The sequence below is a fragment of the Alligator sinensis genome, unplaced genomic scaffold, assembly GCF_000455745.1.
Source record: "Alligator sinensis unplaced genomic scaffold, ASM45574v1 scaffold1096_1, whole genome shotgun sequence".
Classification (NCBI taxonomy): domain Eukaryota; kingdom Metazoa; phylum Chordata; order Crocodylia; family Alligatoridae; genus Alligator; species Alligator sinensis.
The window spans coordinates 346698-362504 of record NW_005842984.1 but is presented as its reverse complement, the minus strand read 5'-3'; the positions used below and the strand labels follow the sequence as shown (position 1 = coordinate 362504).

Genomic DNA, 15807 nt, shown 5'->3' with positions numbered 1-15807 from the left:
TACTCAGCCTGACGAAGGGTTTTTCAACCTGAAAGCTTGCTAAGAGATATTTCTGCAACTAACTATTCAGTTGGTCTGCTAAAACATACCAGATTAGATTGACCCAAAGGACAGGACCTTGTTTGCCAGTGCCATGTCCTTAGACTAACATCCCTAGCACCTGTCCAGAAGGACGCAGGGCCCCGGGCACATCTAAGCCCCTGAGCTGGGGCTAGCAGGGAGAGTTCTCTGGCAGCTGCTGGAGAAGAAGCTCCTGCAAGAAAGGAAAGAAAGGTTCTGATACAGTTTGGCTGCCTGTGTTACTGTGCTAGTGGTCACTAAGTTATTTTATTACCTGTTGTAATTTAAAGTGGTGGACTGGGCTGAGGCTGTAGGGGAGGAAGAGACATCTTTGGGGCACACTACCATGTCATGTAGAGGCCCCAGTCCCATTGAGGGTGCGCCTTAACACACATACACAGCGTCACTCATGTCACAAGTTTTTCTTGTCAGCGGCATGAAGTGCAGTTTCCCAGAAACCCCTGCACTGGTCTCCTTGAAAGTTGGCAGCTCCATGGCTTCAGCGGGAGCCACTATCCCTGCAGTTTTCACCCCGCTGTGCTTTGACACACATGACACAAGTTTTGCTTTCAAGACTTTGAGGTACAGTTTCCCAGAAACCCCTGCAACTATCTCCTTGAAACTTGGCAGGCCTCAGAAGGGGCTACCATCCCTGCATGTTTCATCTGAATCAGGCAAGAAATGACAAAGTTATAGGCAGTTTTGTGCTTCCCAATTATAGCCTGTGGGCGAAACGTCAAAACAGCGAAACAGTTTCAACAAATCAAAATGGAACAATGGTTTCAAAACTAAACGAAACTGGAAATGAAACACTGTTCCATCGAAACAGAATGGTGCTGTTTTGCTCAGCCCTACTATCCCCCCCCCCCCCAGTCTTCTTTTCTGAAGAATAATAAGCCCAGTTTCCTCAGCCTCTCAGAAGTCATGTGCCCCAGCCCTCTAACTGTTTTTGTTGTCCTCCACTGGACTGTCTCCAACTACTTCATATCCTTTTATAGTGGGGGGTGGAGGGGGAAACTGGACACACTACTCCAGATGTGGCCTTACCAATGCAGAATGTAGGGGAATAATTACTTCCCTTGATCTGCTGCCAGTACTCTTACGAATGCAACCTATTACGCTGTTGGCTTTCTTGGCAACAAAGGCACACTGTTAACTCATATCCAGCTTATTGTCCATTATAACCCTCGGGTACTTTTCTGCAGAGCTACTGCTTAGTTAGTCAGACCCCAGGCTGTAGCAGTGCATGGGATTCTTCCATCCTAATTGCAGGACTTTGCACTTGTCCTTATTGAACCTCATGAGATTTCTTTTTGGCCCAATCCTCCAATTTGTCCAGGTCACTTGGAATCCTAGCCCTACCCTCCAGTGTATCTAATACACCCCACAGTTTGGTGTCATCCACGAACTTGCTTAGGGTGCACTCCATCCCATCTTCCTTATCATTAATGAAGATATTGAATAAAAGTGGCCCTGGGACCAACCCCTGGGGCACTCCACTTGATGCCAGCAGCCATCTACACTTTGAGCCATTGATTACTACCTGTTGAGCCCAAAAGTCCAGCCAGCATTCTATCCACCTTGCAGTCCGTTCATCCAACCTGTACTTAGCTTGCTTACAAGAATGCTGTGGGAGACCGTATCAAAAGCCTTGCTAAAGTAAAGGTGTATCATGTCCACTCTCTGCCCTGCATCGACAGTGCCAGCTATATCATCATAGAAGGCAATCAGGCTGGTCAGGCCTGACTTGCCCTTGGTGAGTCCATATTGACTGTTCCTGAACACTTTCTTCTCTTCCAAGTGCTTAAAAATTCTATCCCATTCCACTTGTACATACAGCACTGTATCTTATTACCAGTTAGTACCATATACTTGCACCACAATTAAAATCAGTAACTGAAATCTAGCCAAAAGGACTAAATGTGGCATAAAGAAATAAATTATATTCCTTTGTCTTAAGTATTATGTTCCATTTTGGTTGTCCTATCCTTAAAAAGTAAATTGCAGTAAAGATCCAGAAAAGGGAAGTGAAAATTGTTAAAGACTTAGAAAGACTTCTGTATGAGAACTTATTAAAAAGATTAAACCTGGTTTAGTAAGACCAGTAAGAGGTGATATGCAGAAATGCGGAGTATACTTTCTCTAATAATACAGAGGAAGAGGACAAACAATGAAAATAAAAGGCAGCCAAGTTATTTGATTATTGCACAGAATTTTTTAAGTTAAACTCACTGCTGAAGGTATTACTGAGAGAGAGCATAGGATTCAAGGAAGTTTGGACACTTCTGGAAAGGTATCGTTTGCAATTAGAGAAGCAGAAATACATTTTAAAGTTATATCAAGTAGTGTATTTTAAGGACATAAGACAACTACTAACAAGAGTGGGAGGAAATTTTTCCCAATGGATTTGTCATTGTATAAGTATCTTCTATGGCTGTTTTCTTTAAATCATTCGGTATTGGCCATTCTGAGACCATATACTGTCTTTAAACTGACCATTGGGTTGTCAGCTTGTTCTGTTTTGTTCTTCACCAAGTTTCTTGGCTATTCTAAAAAAGAAGGAATGGCCTCCACTGTTCTAACCTTAATATTTCGCTTCTGTTAAGTGTCTTAACTAATCTACCATCCCATTAGCGCCTCTTTTTTTCAGAAGGTCTTCATCCAGTTCTGTGAACAGAACTTCAAAGCCAGCTTTTGCAAGCAGTACTAGAGCAAAACTGATGGATAGACTAAGGTCTTTTTCAGTGTTCCGATTCAGAACTTTTGAAGCAGCCATAAAATTGGAAGATACTGTCAAATTGTTACCTGAGGAAATCAAAATTAGAGGTATACCTCTTTTTTCAGGTTCAGAAAGAGTAGTAGTTAACCTTTCCAATACGATTTTTAGGATCATAAGTGGGAGGGAAGATAATTGGGTAGATGTCTCCAAAATGAGTTAAGGACCTGATCTATAAATGGACTCAGGTATCTGGTTCCCTGAGTAAAATTTGCAATTCCTGTTAGGCACCTAAATCTCCTATCCAGTGTATGGCAAAAGCCTAGGAATGAGCTTCACAATTGCCAGCATTATGGATGAGATGGGGAGGGAATGTGTAACCTAGCCAATAAGGAGCATTGAAGTCTCTAATGACTAAGCACTTAACTCGGGGCTTCAGGGAGGTTCCTTTGTAAGAGGAGGATTCACAGGCCACAATCCATTCTGGGATTTAGGCACCCAAGTTCTTCTTTTATTCTTTTAAAATGTGACAGGAGATGACACTTACAGGAAGTGGGAGCCTTAGATTCAGCACCCTCCTCAGCCTGGGTTGTGGAGGATCAAACTCGCATTTCCCACCTTCTAAGAATGCACAAGCGGCCAGAGCATCATCACTTCTGGGATGGGGAGCACCACCCACCTCTTCTCTTTGCCACTGTTCAGCCAGGAATACTGGCTCTACAAGACCAGAGAGAGAACAAGTGGGTGTTTGACTGAAGAAACGCAGTGAGGACCGAGGAGTTGTGTTCCAGTCTCTCCTCTCATGAATCCTTACATTTTATCCAATAATTGTTTACTACAAAATACATTATACTCTATTTAAATGCATGGGACTGGGGAGGAGGAAGGATATCCAAACATAGTATAAACAGTCAGTGATCCTTAAGGACACAGTGCTGTCACTGCTGTGGTATTAGCAGCCCTGAAACTTGATTAGTGTTGCTCCTTTTCAAGGCAACTAATAGTCTCTGTTGTGGCTGCTACTAAAACCTGGAAAAGGAGGGGAGAGAGCAGCTGTGAAAATGCCTGGCTTGTGTCACTGTCAAAGCTAATAGCACTGCTTTGACATCGGCTTCCCCTTGACTGTTTCTAGGGTAGTGTAAACTGGGTAGGGTTTGTTACAAGTAGACAGTTATCAGTAATAACTACGTCGAGTAATTGTTATCAGTCAGCCAGTATACAATTAATTTACAAGACAGTAGATGCTGAGACTGAAAGATGCTCTGCCTTTAGTGAATATATGCACTGAATCTACATTCAGGTAGCTGGACTTTGTCACAGTGCAGACAGTAGGTAACAGGATGGAACTGCCGTTCTGTTATACAGATAAAAGAATGGTGTGAATGTATTTATCAGGTACATGTGCGATTGGGAGTACACTATACATTCATTTTTTGAGCAAAAGTGACCATAGATGGATGCATTGCTTTGTGCTGAACAAAATGCTGTCATTATGTGGTAGGGATACTCGGGGCATACCTACCAGATCCATCCTTTCATGATTTAGGTGCTCCTGCTTTCTCATGCATAGATATGAGATGGACACTGACCCCAGCAAGATGGAAGCAACCCTGTGTATGGACAGAAGGAGAAATCTAAGCATAAAGGCACCTTTACTGAAGAAAGTTTAGCTGCAGTGGCCTTGAAGGTACCTAAAATATTAGGTGTGGGGTGTTTTTTTGGTTTGCACTCTTGGACAAAAGCACAAAAATCTGTCTCAGTACTATATTTTAGGCTCTTAAGTCTTTCTGTTGATCTGTTTGTGTGATTTGTTGGAATTTAGTCTCCAAAATCCTTTGCTTTTAAAGGTGTAGGAAATTTAACTCTTAATTCCAAATCATTCTGAATTTGAGGAGCCAGCACATTTTATATCTTTAATTGAAAGCTTCAAATTAGTAGAAATTGAATGAATAGTGTGGGTTGGACAGATGGATACATTTTGATAAGTGTTAATCTTGAGTATTCATTACTGCAAATCAAGATGTACCTTGTGAAGTCAGTCTATGAAGGGAAATCTAAAATTTAAACAAAAATTAATTAAAAAACTGCCACACCAAATGAGAGTGAGTTGGCAATGTAGCAGATGAGAAGTATGTTTTTTTTCTAACTCACTTGGAATAACTTTCCAGTAAATAAGATCTGGTAATGTTGGACAATTAGGAATTCTGATGAGATCTTAGTTTTTGTGGGAGTGTTTGTTCCATGGTACTGATATATAATTAGGGAAGAAAACAAAACATGGCATACTAAGAGACAGTTATAGAAATCTTGGTTATGTTTCCTGCCATACCATGAAAAGACTTAGGCATTATTGGAAAATACCTTCATTGATCCCTGAAAATAAATAATTTGTGAATGAGTTGTTGGTGTATTTATACTGGCATCAACAGAGTTTACATTGTGTTAACATTTACACTCTAGTATGCCCCTTATGGCATCCTTCACAACAGGTTTAAAAGGTAATTAGAAACAGCATTCCACATGCATTGTTTAAGTTTGGATTTAAAACCACAATAGACTGTAGGGCTAAGTACAGATGGTCAAAAAGCCCAAGGCTGAACCAATTCAGTCTTTATAGATTAGTCTAAAATGCAGTATTTAAACTGAGAAACAACTGGACACACATCTACATTTGATTCAGGAAGTGCAGCCACATGCAGCCAGAAGCCAGGGGGGTGCTAGAGCATGGCTCTCTGGCATGTAACCAGCATGGGCTGTGTGTTCGTTGCTTCTTGCTGCCCCCAAGGTCTCTGGGATTTGCAGTTCACAATCACAACAGCAGGAGTCTGCAGGGTTACTTATCACTTCTTCCAGGGGTCACTGGGATTTGTAGTCCACAGTGGCTGCCAGCAGTAACTTCCAGTAAGCTTAGCAGGGGAGCTCTATACTCAGAGGCAGGGGAGTTTAACCCCCATCCCTGGCCCCAGATCCCAGCCAGGGTTTGCCTGGGGCGGGGCAGGGAGCAGTCCCTGCCTCTCCTGTCCCCCAGCCCTTCTCTGCTGGATCAGACAGCACAGCTCAGACCAGGGCTGAAAAGCATGTTGGGATGCTGGAGGACTCTGGTTTAACTTGAATCAGGAAGGGGTCTGGGACAGAAGTTTCATAAACTGGTTTGACCCAAAACAGTTAAGTCTGATACTGCATTCAGCCAGGTTTATCTTAAATCAGTTGCAGCGATTTTGAAACTGGTTGATGTGCATTGAACGTGTTCTGTTACAGGTTTAAACCAGTTTCTGATCACTTAAACCAATCTGTGTGTAACTTCTGTCCTTAGCCCCAGAGTTTCTTTAACTTTTGGCCAGATGCTGGTTTCCATACATCTCATAACTTGCTTTTAACTGTCTACATGAGAATGAAGCAGATATCCCAGCCCTGGAGTACCATATTCGCTCACATACCACCCTCCCCCCAGATAAGACCCTGTTTTCAAAAGGCAGAGTGAAGAAGAAAACACTTTGTTTGTTTGTTTTTTTGCCAGCAGCATAAACACAGGCAGCTGCAGTAGAAGGGAGCCACAACAATGGACTGCTCCATTAACTCCTTAGCTACTGGCTGCCTGTGGACAATTTTTTTGTTCAACAGCAGCTCTTGCAGCAGCAGGCCTTGGCCCAATAGCAGCTTGAGGTTGTCTCTGATTCCGTATGTACAGGGTTATTTTCCCTTTCCTCCACCCCGCCTTGTTTCCCTAGGAGGTTAATGGAGCAACCCACAGTTGGTTGCTCCCTCCTACTGTGGCTACCCGCGTTTATGCTCCTGGCAAGCAAGGATATACAGCAAAGTGGAGTCCCAGGGCACCCTCAAGCTGCTGCTGGGGCAGAAGCTGCTGCTGAGTCAGTAGCAACTTCTGCAGCAGGAGCGGGAGGAAAGGGAAACTAACCCTGCTTCACAGGGGCAGTGCAGCGAGTATGCAGGACTTCTGGAACCCACGGCTAGCAGTTAGGGAGCCCTGTAGTAGCTTAATTGGGGGGTGGGGAGGGGAGAGGGGCACCAGCCTTGGATGCCAGTTTAAAGGGGGTCCCAGAATGGCAGCCCCTAAGGAGCCAGTACAGCTGCAGCTAGGCAGAGTGGGCAAAGCCAGCTCCAGCCACAGCCCAGCATTACCATACTTCCCCACTTATCACATGCACCCCAATTTCCAGCAGCCAATTTGTTTAAGAACTGGTGTGTATGTGGCATACGAGACCATATAGTTGTATTCTGTTCCTTAATTCTTCGTATCTGGTGGTTTGGATTTTCAGATTGCCCAAATTTTAGGAACTGAGTTGGGAACTTCCAACATCTTTCAAGTTAAAATGTTAATGGTTGCTCCTGCAGCAGCTAATTGTTTCTGCAAAGAAATTATTTCTCCTTTGGTCTTTTGAAAATAAAGAAACCTTTAGTTCTCATAATGTGAATTTGAGAATGAAAGAAGAAATTAAACCTTATAGGGCATTAGAAAATCATCATAAACGCTTTCGGAAAAAAGACTGCAAGGTAATCCATTTGCTAGGTGTTTTCATCAGGTGCAGGCTGATCTGTTATGGTCTTGACTAAATCAGTTTATGGGAAACTTGTACTAATTATATTGAAACACTAAAGTGTAAAGTCATTAACAATGTATGTGCACTAGAAGAGTACAGCTGTGTAGAAGAACATGGTCTAAAGCTGCCACAGGAGCAGAAATAACAGTCAGCATTATGTATAGCACTACTGATTTTACCTTAGTAGCTCGTGCACTCTCTCTGTTTCCGCGCATAGACAGAATACATATTGCTTCTATTCCCATGGCATCTTTTAAGTCAAATGATTGTAAGCCCCTAATTGAAATTTCCGAGCTTTCCCCATCCTATGGTCAACTAATCTTATTCATAGCTTCCTAATGGTTTTCTTTCCTCACACAAGGTTGACCATCATTATATGCTTTTATATGTTACAGCAACTTCAGCAGGTTTAATGGAAGATAGTTAAAAACAAAGAAACGTCATAGGTCGATAATCCATCACAGGATGCTCTTTGGAGCCTTGTAGCATCAGTTCTGCAGAAAATCTTCTCATCACAGTGTAGATTTCTTTTTTTTCCTGTGTGGCAGGAAATCAGTCAAAACAGTGGCATTTAGGTTCATTTTGGGTATAGTGTAGGTAGCTCTTTATCCTATCATCCAGATGCCATCTTCTTGTCAATCAAGTTTTTTCTCTGATTTTGCATATGCTGCAGCAGCTGATGATGGTTTTTGTTCATTTCTTTCCCCAAGAAAGTACAGGAGAGTATTTTTTCAGAAGGTCAAGGTCTGGTCAACTGCTGATATTATATATAATATATTTTATATTAAATATAATATATTATATATTAAATATATTATATATTTAATATATAATATTAAATGGTTGCATTTAATATTACCCTTTCCTACACTGAGTTAACCAGAACTATGTTTCTTCAGAAATCCAGAGGCGGTTCCAGGATAGGGCCACCAAAATCTATTGGAAATAATTGGGAGATTGTTGTAGATTTTTTTTTTCCTTAGGAACCTATTTGAAAAAAGGCATGACAATCCTAAGTGTAGTATTGTTCTATATTTACATAGTGTTAAAAAATGGATTTTTCACGCCCAGTCTTTTTAAAATCCAATTTCCACCCCACCCCCCTAGAGTACTGTTGTTTTTTTGCCTTTTCTGCCAAACTCATTTTGAAGATCAGATCATTCAGATATCTAATAAAACAGTCATGGGGGTTGTATCTGTAAAACTTCTGAAGCGTTATTCTTGTGAAATGACTTTTTCAGGCACGCTCAGGGAGGTTATCCTCACAGCCAGAAGGGTTGTGAAGCTCATTCAGAGGGGCTAGGAGGGGGAGGGAAAAGAGAATAATTCATTTTGCCAAAAAAATCCTGGGGATGCCCTATCCCTTTTTCTCATTTTACACGTTCCCTAGAGCTGTGTTACAGTGAGAAATTTCTGTAGAATGTATTTCTTTTTCTAAAGACTAAAATGACCTAGGCTGTCAGCTCCCCTCCTAAATTTTGATATTGCCAGCCTTCCATCTGTGGCAGACTGTAACCATATTGCTAAGGAAATATCTGCCATTTGAGGTTGTGTAAGTTGTTTCTCAGTGTCTGTACAGCGCTTTTAAGCTACAAAGTGCCACGTACATTCACTTGTAAATTCACTCGGCTAAGATGGGAATTTAAATCCCACTACCAACTCCCCAGGTGGATCCATTTAACTTGCTTCATTTTCAGGAAGAGTGCATAATCTTTGAAATGCCTGCAGCTAGTTCTTGTCATTAATGAACTTTGCTTCTTATGGAGCCATGGCCATGACTTCCAGCAACTGAGTTGCAGTCATTTTCCATTGACTACTCTGGGTGAAATCTTGGCTCCACTTAAATTGATAGCAGGACTTTCACTGACTTTGTTGGGTTCAGGCTTATACCCCCTCTTTTAGCCTCCTTTTCACTGGTGTACTTTTGACAGGAAAATTGTTTTGACCTGAATGTTATAAGATTTATTCTGAAAGCAAAGAGTTGTTTTTTTGTGAAATTTAAAGAAAATTATGAAATTGCCTTTGAGTGGTGAGTAACAAGAAAAAATGATACTGAGAAATGTTGATTTAATAACTGATATTTTTGGGTCCATGTATTTAAAAAACAAAAAAACCAAAAAACCAAATAGTTAATCCTGCCAAGTTTTTAGAGGCACAGCTAAACACCACAGCAGCTCTACTCTATATTTAAATTCTTCAGTGAGATTATGACTCTGAAGTACATTTCTTTCATATTAAAATTGGTTGGCTTAACTATCTCATACCCTGTTATTTCAAATGTGTTTATTAATGAAATCTACATTTATTCATATCTCAAACTATGATTTTAACTGAGACTCCTTAAGTGATGCAGACTTTTTCATCTAAAGCTTTGAAACATTGATTAAATGTATGCAGTCTGATTTGCTTGAATCTGATTTGCATATCTAGAAGTTTTCTTTTGAGGCAGTGCAATGGTGTCTGGTGTAAAGTGCCCTAATTAGCACAGTTTAGTGTTTTGGGACCCTGTTAAAGATGGTTATATTAACTAGAAGCATAAGGAGTTAAAAAGGAAATCTGTGACCTCATCTCTCTTCACGTTACACCAGAGTATAAACTGCACTGAGAGAGAATCTTTATCTGCATCATTCTCTTTTATGTTGGCAGCTAATTTGCTTGAAATTGAGTTCTTGATTTTCATAACATTCGGTGTTTAATAACTAATTTTATAGCAGTGGTTGTTAGAATGCTACAGAAGCATGCAGTAGTTTTCTTTGTTATATCTATTCCTTGGGGAAATGTCTCTAATCGGAAATGTTATATTAAAGATCTATTAATCCTTCTTATGTAACGGTGCTGTTTTTATTCCCCTGTGGAAATTTGAATAGCATCAAAGATGACCAGTGAGAGAAAAGATCCATAGTGTGCACACGTTGCTGGCTTCTCAAGCACTTGCATAACTGCGTGCAATTTCCCTTATTACTTAACGCTACATGTTAAATGAAGAGTGCAACTGCTGTCCCTTTAATCTTAGAGTGATGCACATTACAATAGGTGTCACTGTGCTGCTGGGTCCAATCGTTATCGGTGACTTCAGCTATTGGCTCAGAACGCTGGCTGTCTGACTCCATCTGCAGGGCTGTAATACCTACTCCGTTCAGATCCATTCAACACACAAGTTCAGCCAGCTGAACAGACTAGCAGTGCTACAGCACATCTTGCTAACCTGACTCAAAAAGCCAGTGCTATATAGCTAGAGGCATCCTCTCTTTGCACAGGGCAGCACTTTCAAGTGATCCAGTTTCAGGAAATTTGGAAAAGAGCTTGCAAGCAAGTAACACTGGCAGTAAGGATGGGGATGTATTTAACAAATCAAGTACTGGATCAAACTTAAAGCCTTTTTTTTGTATTCAGTGCACTGAAAAGGTCACCTTGTCTTGCTGAAAAAGAAGCAAAATCTGAGCTTTGCTGCTTTTTATTTAACATCCTAGTTCCCTCTTAAATTTTCTTAATGTTCTTATTTAGTTAGGCTATCTAGCTATTCAGACAAGGATACTCATGGTAGATGATAAGGGGAAGAACATGAAATGTCTTACCTTCTTCTTGATGCTTCCAGAGACAGTGAAGAACAGGTCCAAGAAAAGCTCTAAGAAGGGAAATAGCAGCAGCAGCAGCAACAGCAGCAGTAGCAGCAGTAGTAGCAGCAAGTTACCTCCAGTTTGCTATGAAATCATTACTTTGAAGACCAAAAAGAAGAAGAAGATGGCTGCTGATATTTTTCCCCGAAAGAAACCAGCCAACACTAACACAACTGCTGTCCAGCAATACCACCAGCAGAACCTCAACAACAACAACACTATTCCAGCCCCCAACTGGCAAGGGCTCTATCCCACCATCAGAGAGAGGTAAGCTCAGGACAGCTTTTTTTCAAGGCTTATATGCAGCGGTGAATGGCTGTAAAATTTGTTTATAATATTTAGTTTCTCAGCTTCATACGTTTGAATAAAACATGATTCTCCTTTTCCCTAAGCAAGTAGTTGTAATGCAAGTAATGGAAAAATGTTTAGTCTCTTTTTCCAGGCAGAGCAGCTGTTTTTTTGAAGTAGATAAAATTGCTGTAGCAAGCTACAGTACTTTAAACTGATAGGTATTTGCATTCCCTCTTGAGTGATTCTTGTTTCAGTAATATATGCCCTTGATCTTGATCTCCACTTTTTGAAAAGTTTTCAAAGTTTCTCTTGCCCCTTTTATCCCCAGTATATTTGTGTGATAATTTCCAGAGTGCTCATACTTGTGTGGGTCTTTTTTATTTTTATTTTTTCCTCTAATTTGTGTGCTGTTCTTTTCTTACAGCTAAAATGCAACTTGAAGGTGTAACAAAATTCAGTCTCATGGGCCTGGGCAGAAGTAGGATGTCAGATACCATAAATTAACACATTGCTTCTGTTTGTAGAAATGCAGTGATGTTCAACAATGACTTGATGGCAGATGTTCATTTCGTGGTTGGACCACCAGGTGCGACCCAGCGGTTGCCAGGACACAAAGTAAGCAACAGCTGCATTATCAGTTTAGATGTGGGAATAGCAAGAGAAACTCTAAGTGGCGCATTGTAATATAGCGTGGGAGACTCGGAATCAGTGACGCACCCAAGTCTGTATTTTAAATGGCTCTGTCCAATGACATATTTCAGTTGTTACCTTCCTTTATGTTTCCAGTTCAGCATTGGGGCTTATGATAAAAGATGCTCTGTGTAAAGTTAGGAAAACTGTTTTGACTACTTCTTTTAAGGATATCATTGTGAAGATTTTTTTTAGAAGTAGTAAGGTTCAGAAATTCTTTACTGCTTTCTTAAACACAGTACATGCATTTCTAGGAGGTAAATGATGTAATTTTGTTACCAAATTTGCCTTCATTCTCATACAACAGCATCAACGTCCGTGTAGCTTAGTATGTCCGTAGTGCTCTCCCACATTGTTTTTGATGGCAATGCTTACAGTTTAAAGCATGAAATAAGATTTCCCTTTCTCAACAGTACGTCTTAGCTGTTGGGAGCTCTGTATTCCATGCAATGTTTTATGGAGAGCTTGCTGAGGACAAAGATGAAATCCGTATACCAGATGTTGAGCCTGCTGCTTTTCTCGCTATGCTGAAGTAAGCATCATTCGTCTCATGGAAAAGTATTTGTTTATGCTGTATGTGCATACCGGTAGGGTCACGGTTAAAGTATTGGACTTCAGTCTAAACTAAGACACAGAACTAGAAAGGAAACAGTTGTTCAAAAATATTACTTCTTCTGTACTTCTAATATTTTAAAACTTTAAACTTTTACCCCACTTTTCTCTCCCCCTCCATGCATATATTAGACTAATGTAAGCAGTTATAAATAATGACTTTGACAAGGGATCTTTGGGCACATTGTGTACTGTAATGCCTATTGATTTGGTTTGTCACTACACACACTACACAAAGGAACAGAGTTACTAGAAAGGTTTGTCAGCTCTAACAAAAAGAGCTGTTTTACTTTGAAAGTATGGTGAAAAGTAAGAAATCACAATTGGTAGATTCCTACATTAGCATTTTTCTAACTCCTTTTATGAACTTACTGTAAAGAATTCTTGACTGTTTAAAAATCCTCTAAGTTACTAAACACAGCCCCTAAAATTTTTAAATCTCTTTTTTTGTATTGCTACATTAGAAAGTTATTAAAAATATATGTTTAAAAGAACATATTCTCTTCACCCCCCTGTAAAAATTGTTGGGGCTTGCATAATCACTTTTTTTTTCAGATTTTCTGTTTATTGGATTCCTTTGTGCCAGCCTGAATCGGAGTGTGTTACTTTTTCACTGGATAAAGGGAATATAATGGAACATAAATTGTCTCCCTCCTGATTTAACCTGGGCTTTGCCTGTAACTCTCTGATTTTGGAATTGAAATTTTGTCATGAAAACTATTGTTTGCAGCTCTTTCCCCCTCCAATTTTAAAAACTGCCATTGTTTTTTTGTGGGTGCTGTTGTTTTTCACTTAAATTCAGATCAATATCTGGGAGTAACCCTCTTAATATGCTGCTGATTTTGTTGCATGGAAGAGCGAAATCCCTAGTTAACAACTTAATATGCTTTGTGGGTTGCCTTGACTACCTTCTGATTGCAAAACAGTCCCTTTCTCACATTTCAGTGACACAGTCATGTTCAAAGTTGTATACAGCTGCACAGTTTTCAGTTGTTTCTGTGAACATTAGAAATGTTTGGCATGCATATTGAATAGTGGTTTCTGTGAAAATCAAAATCCCTGCAGTATTTTTAATATATGACTTGGCTATAAAATTATGGCAGGAAACCACCTGGTTAGACGCACCATGCTCCAGTACTTTGCACATTGTTATTTAAAAGGTATTTTATGTACAGTTAGGGCTTGTGCTCTACAAAAGAGTGTGATATAGTCACTTTCCCTCTGGGAGGGGGTAAGGTACTTGGATTCTCCCTTGCTAGGAAGAAAGGGGTACAATGAACAAACCTGGAAAAGGGCATGTTGATACCAACATCTACGTGATTCTCAAGCTTGTTTGCACTGAGGTGCCCCTCATAAAATGCCGGCTCCTAGTTTTCACTTGTTTTTTGCCTACAGAAATATAATAGAGCAATTCCCATTGCATGGAGCGCAGAAAGACTACAACAGATCTGAATGTTTCCAGTTCCCTGGCAAGCTGACAGACTAGGCTGTCAAGTATTTCAGACTATTCAGTTTGTATTTCAAAATAAAAACCAAAAGAAAATACCTCTTAGTTTTCCTGGTTGTTCAGACAACCTTCCACATGCGAGCTTAGGAAGCAATCTCTTTCTCCCTGAATCTGCAGAGTGCCCCAGTGCTTCTGCTGATGCACACAGCATTCTCAAGTAGCAGCATGAAACTGAAGATCCAAATAGCTCCCAGATCAGCCAGGAGAGAAACATGTAGTTCAATCCTCCCTGCCCCCCTGCCCTTCTCAGTCAAAAAGGATGAAGAGATCTTTATGAGAAATTATATGGAATTTGAAAATACATAAATTACAAATTCTTACAATATGATATAACTACAACTATAGACATCAGGCCCTGGTGTAACTAACGCTTACTTGGTGAATTTTGCAGTGAATGCTACAAGACAGACACTAGTCAACCTATTGTAGGATACAGAATCTTCAATAATATCCTTTATTGGCTGGGAGTAAATATGCTCCCGACAAAATTGGTTAGCTGTTTGCTGTAACTTCACAAATACAGACACACATTGTTCAATTCATATACTAGCTGACATGCTCTGTTAGTGCCTAACACTGAAAATTAGGTTACCAATCATAAATTTAATTTAGGCTGATAGTTTCATTGTAATCCCAATTTGTCCACATCACTATACCCTCAGACAGGTTGATACAGTTGTAACCTACTGTGCTGAAAAACTGGATTGAACTAAAATAGCAGTGTGCATAAAGGTGGATGTGCTGTGGCAAAATAACAAATATGGAATGTTACAAATGTTGATTTGTGCTATGTCTGCTTTAAATCAGTTATATTAGCTCTTCACTTTCATGCATATTAAACTCAATGTTTATGCCATTTAAATGTAAAACACATGCCACCCTGTTTTGTTCTACTATCAAGCCACAGAGAGGGAATGGAAAGGAGAAAAAAACTTGGAAATTGCTGAGGAGAAGTATATACAGTGGAATAAACTCAGAGAGATGCTAGAAGAAAATATATAGACAATTGGGAATTTAAGCCTGCACTTTCTCCTACAAATAGTCTCTGCTGAAATCAAGAAAGAAAGGTTACAAGGACTGGTCCTGCATTGGAACTCTTTTTCACTTCCTATTTTTTAGTATATCCTTTTGGTATGTATATACTCAAAACCAATACTCCAAATATGATATGAAGAGTAGCATTCTTTGAGGTTCATTATTGGGGAAAAAAACATACCTAATTTTTATTGGACCTGGTTTATCTAGAACTCATAGTCGATTATGTTCTTTGCCCTACTGCATCTTGTGCATTACCAGTTTTTCATCATTAATTAGAAATCCACTTAAGTGGCCAGAGTCGCAGTCAAATCCCAGTTCATAAGAAGAAGTCAGATTATAGAACAGAATTGCCCATACCCACATCACAGGATTGCCCTTTTTCTGGGCACCAGTCAGCAGCAACCAGGGCCAGGTTTGAATTTTGGGGTACCTGGTAAGTTTTCACTGTGACTTGAGCCCCAACCCAGAAAATCTGGGATCACTGAATTTGGCTGAGGTGCCCTGCATAAACCAACCCCCCTCCTTGCAAGCAGTGTAAACACAAAGGACATATTTATTATAGAAAACAAAGGAAAAAACCCAATACAATTTAAAACACGACCAACTATAGAGTCTCTAGTTTGCACCCCTTTTGGGGACACTCCACCCATGCCCAGGTAGTTTGAGACATGGGTGCTTATCCCCAGGTTAGTTCTGTGGGGCTTGCATGCCTATACC

The 15807-nt window shown here is 40.2% G+C and overlaps 1 protein-coding gene across 4 annotated transcripts in view; it reads left to right on the top strand.

The window, feature by feature from the left end:
* Positions 1–3790: 3790 nt before the first annotated feature.
* Positions 3791–15807, top strand: part of BTBD3 (BTB domain containing 3) — a 19422-nt gene continuing 7405 nt past the window's right edge. For 2 of the 4 annotated variants that reach the window (XR_003091987.1, XM_006036617.3), the window contains exons 1-3: positions 9813–11219; positions 11768–11858; positions 12347–12465. Coding sequence is in view for 3 of the 4 variants with exons in the window: in XM_006036617.3 (XP_006036679.1) it covers positions 10873–11219; positions 11768–11858; positions 12347–12465 (557 nt within the window). In the remaining variant the exon portion in view is untranslated. Of the gene's footprint in view, positions 4464–9811; positions 11220–11767; positions 11859–12346; positions 12466–15807 lie in introns of those variants that run through there. The other 2 variants (XM_014526238.2, XM_025192947.1) reach the window with 2 other exon arrangements.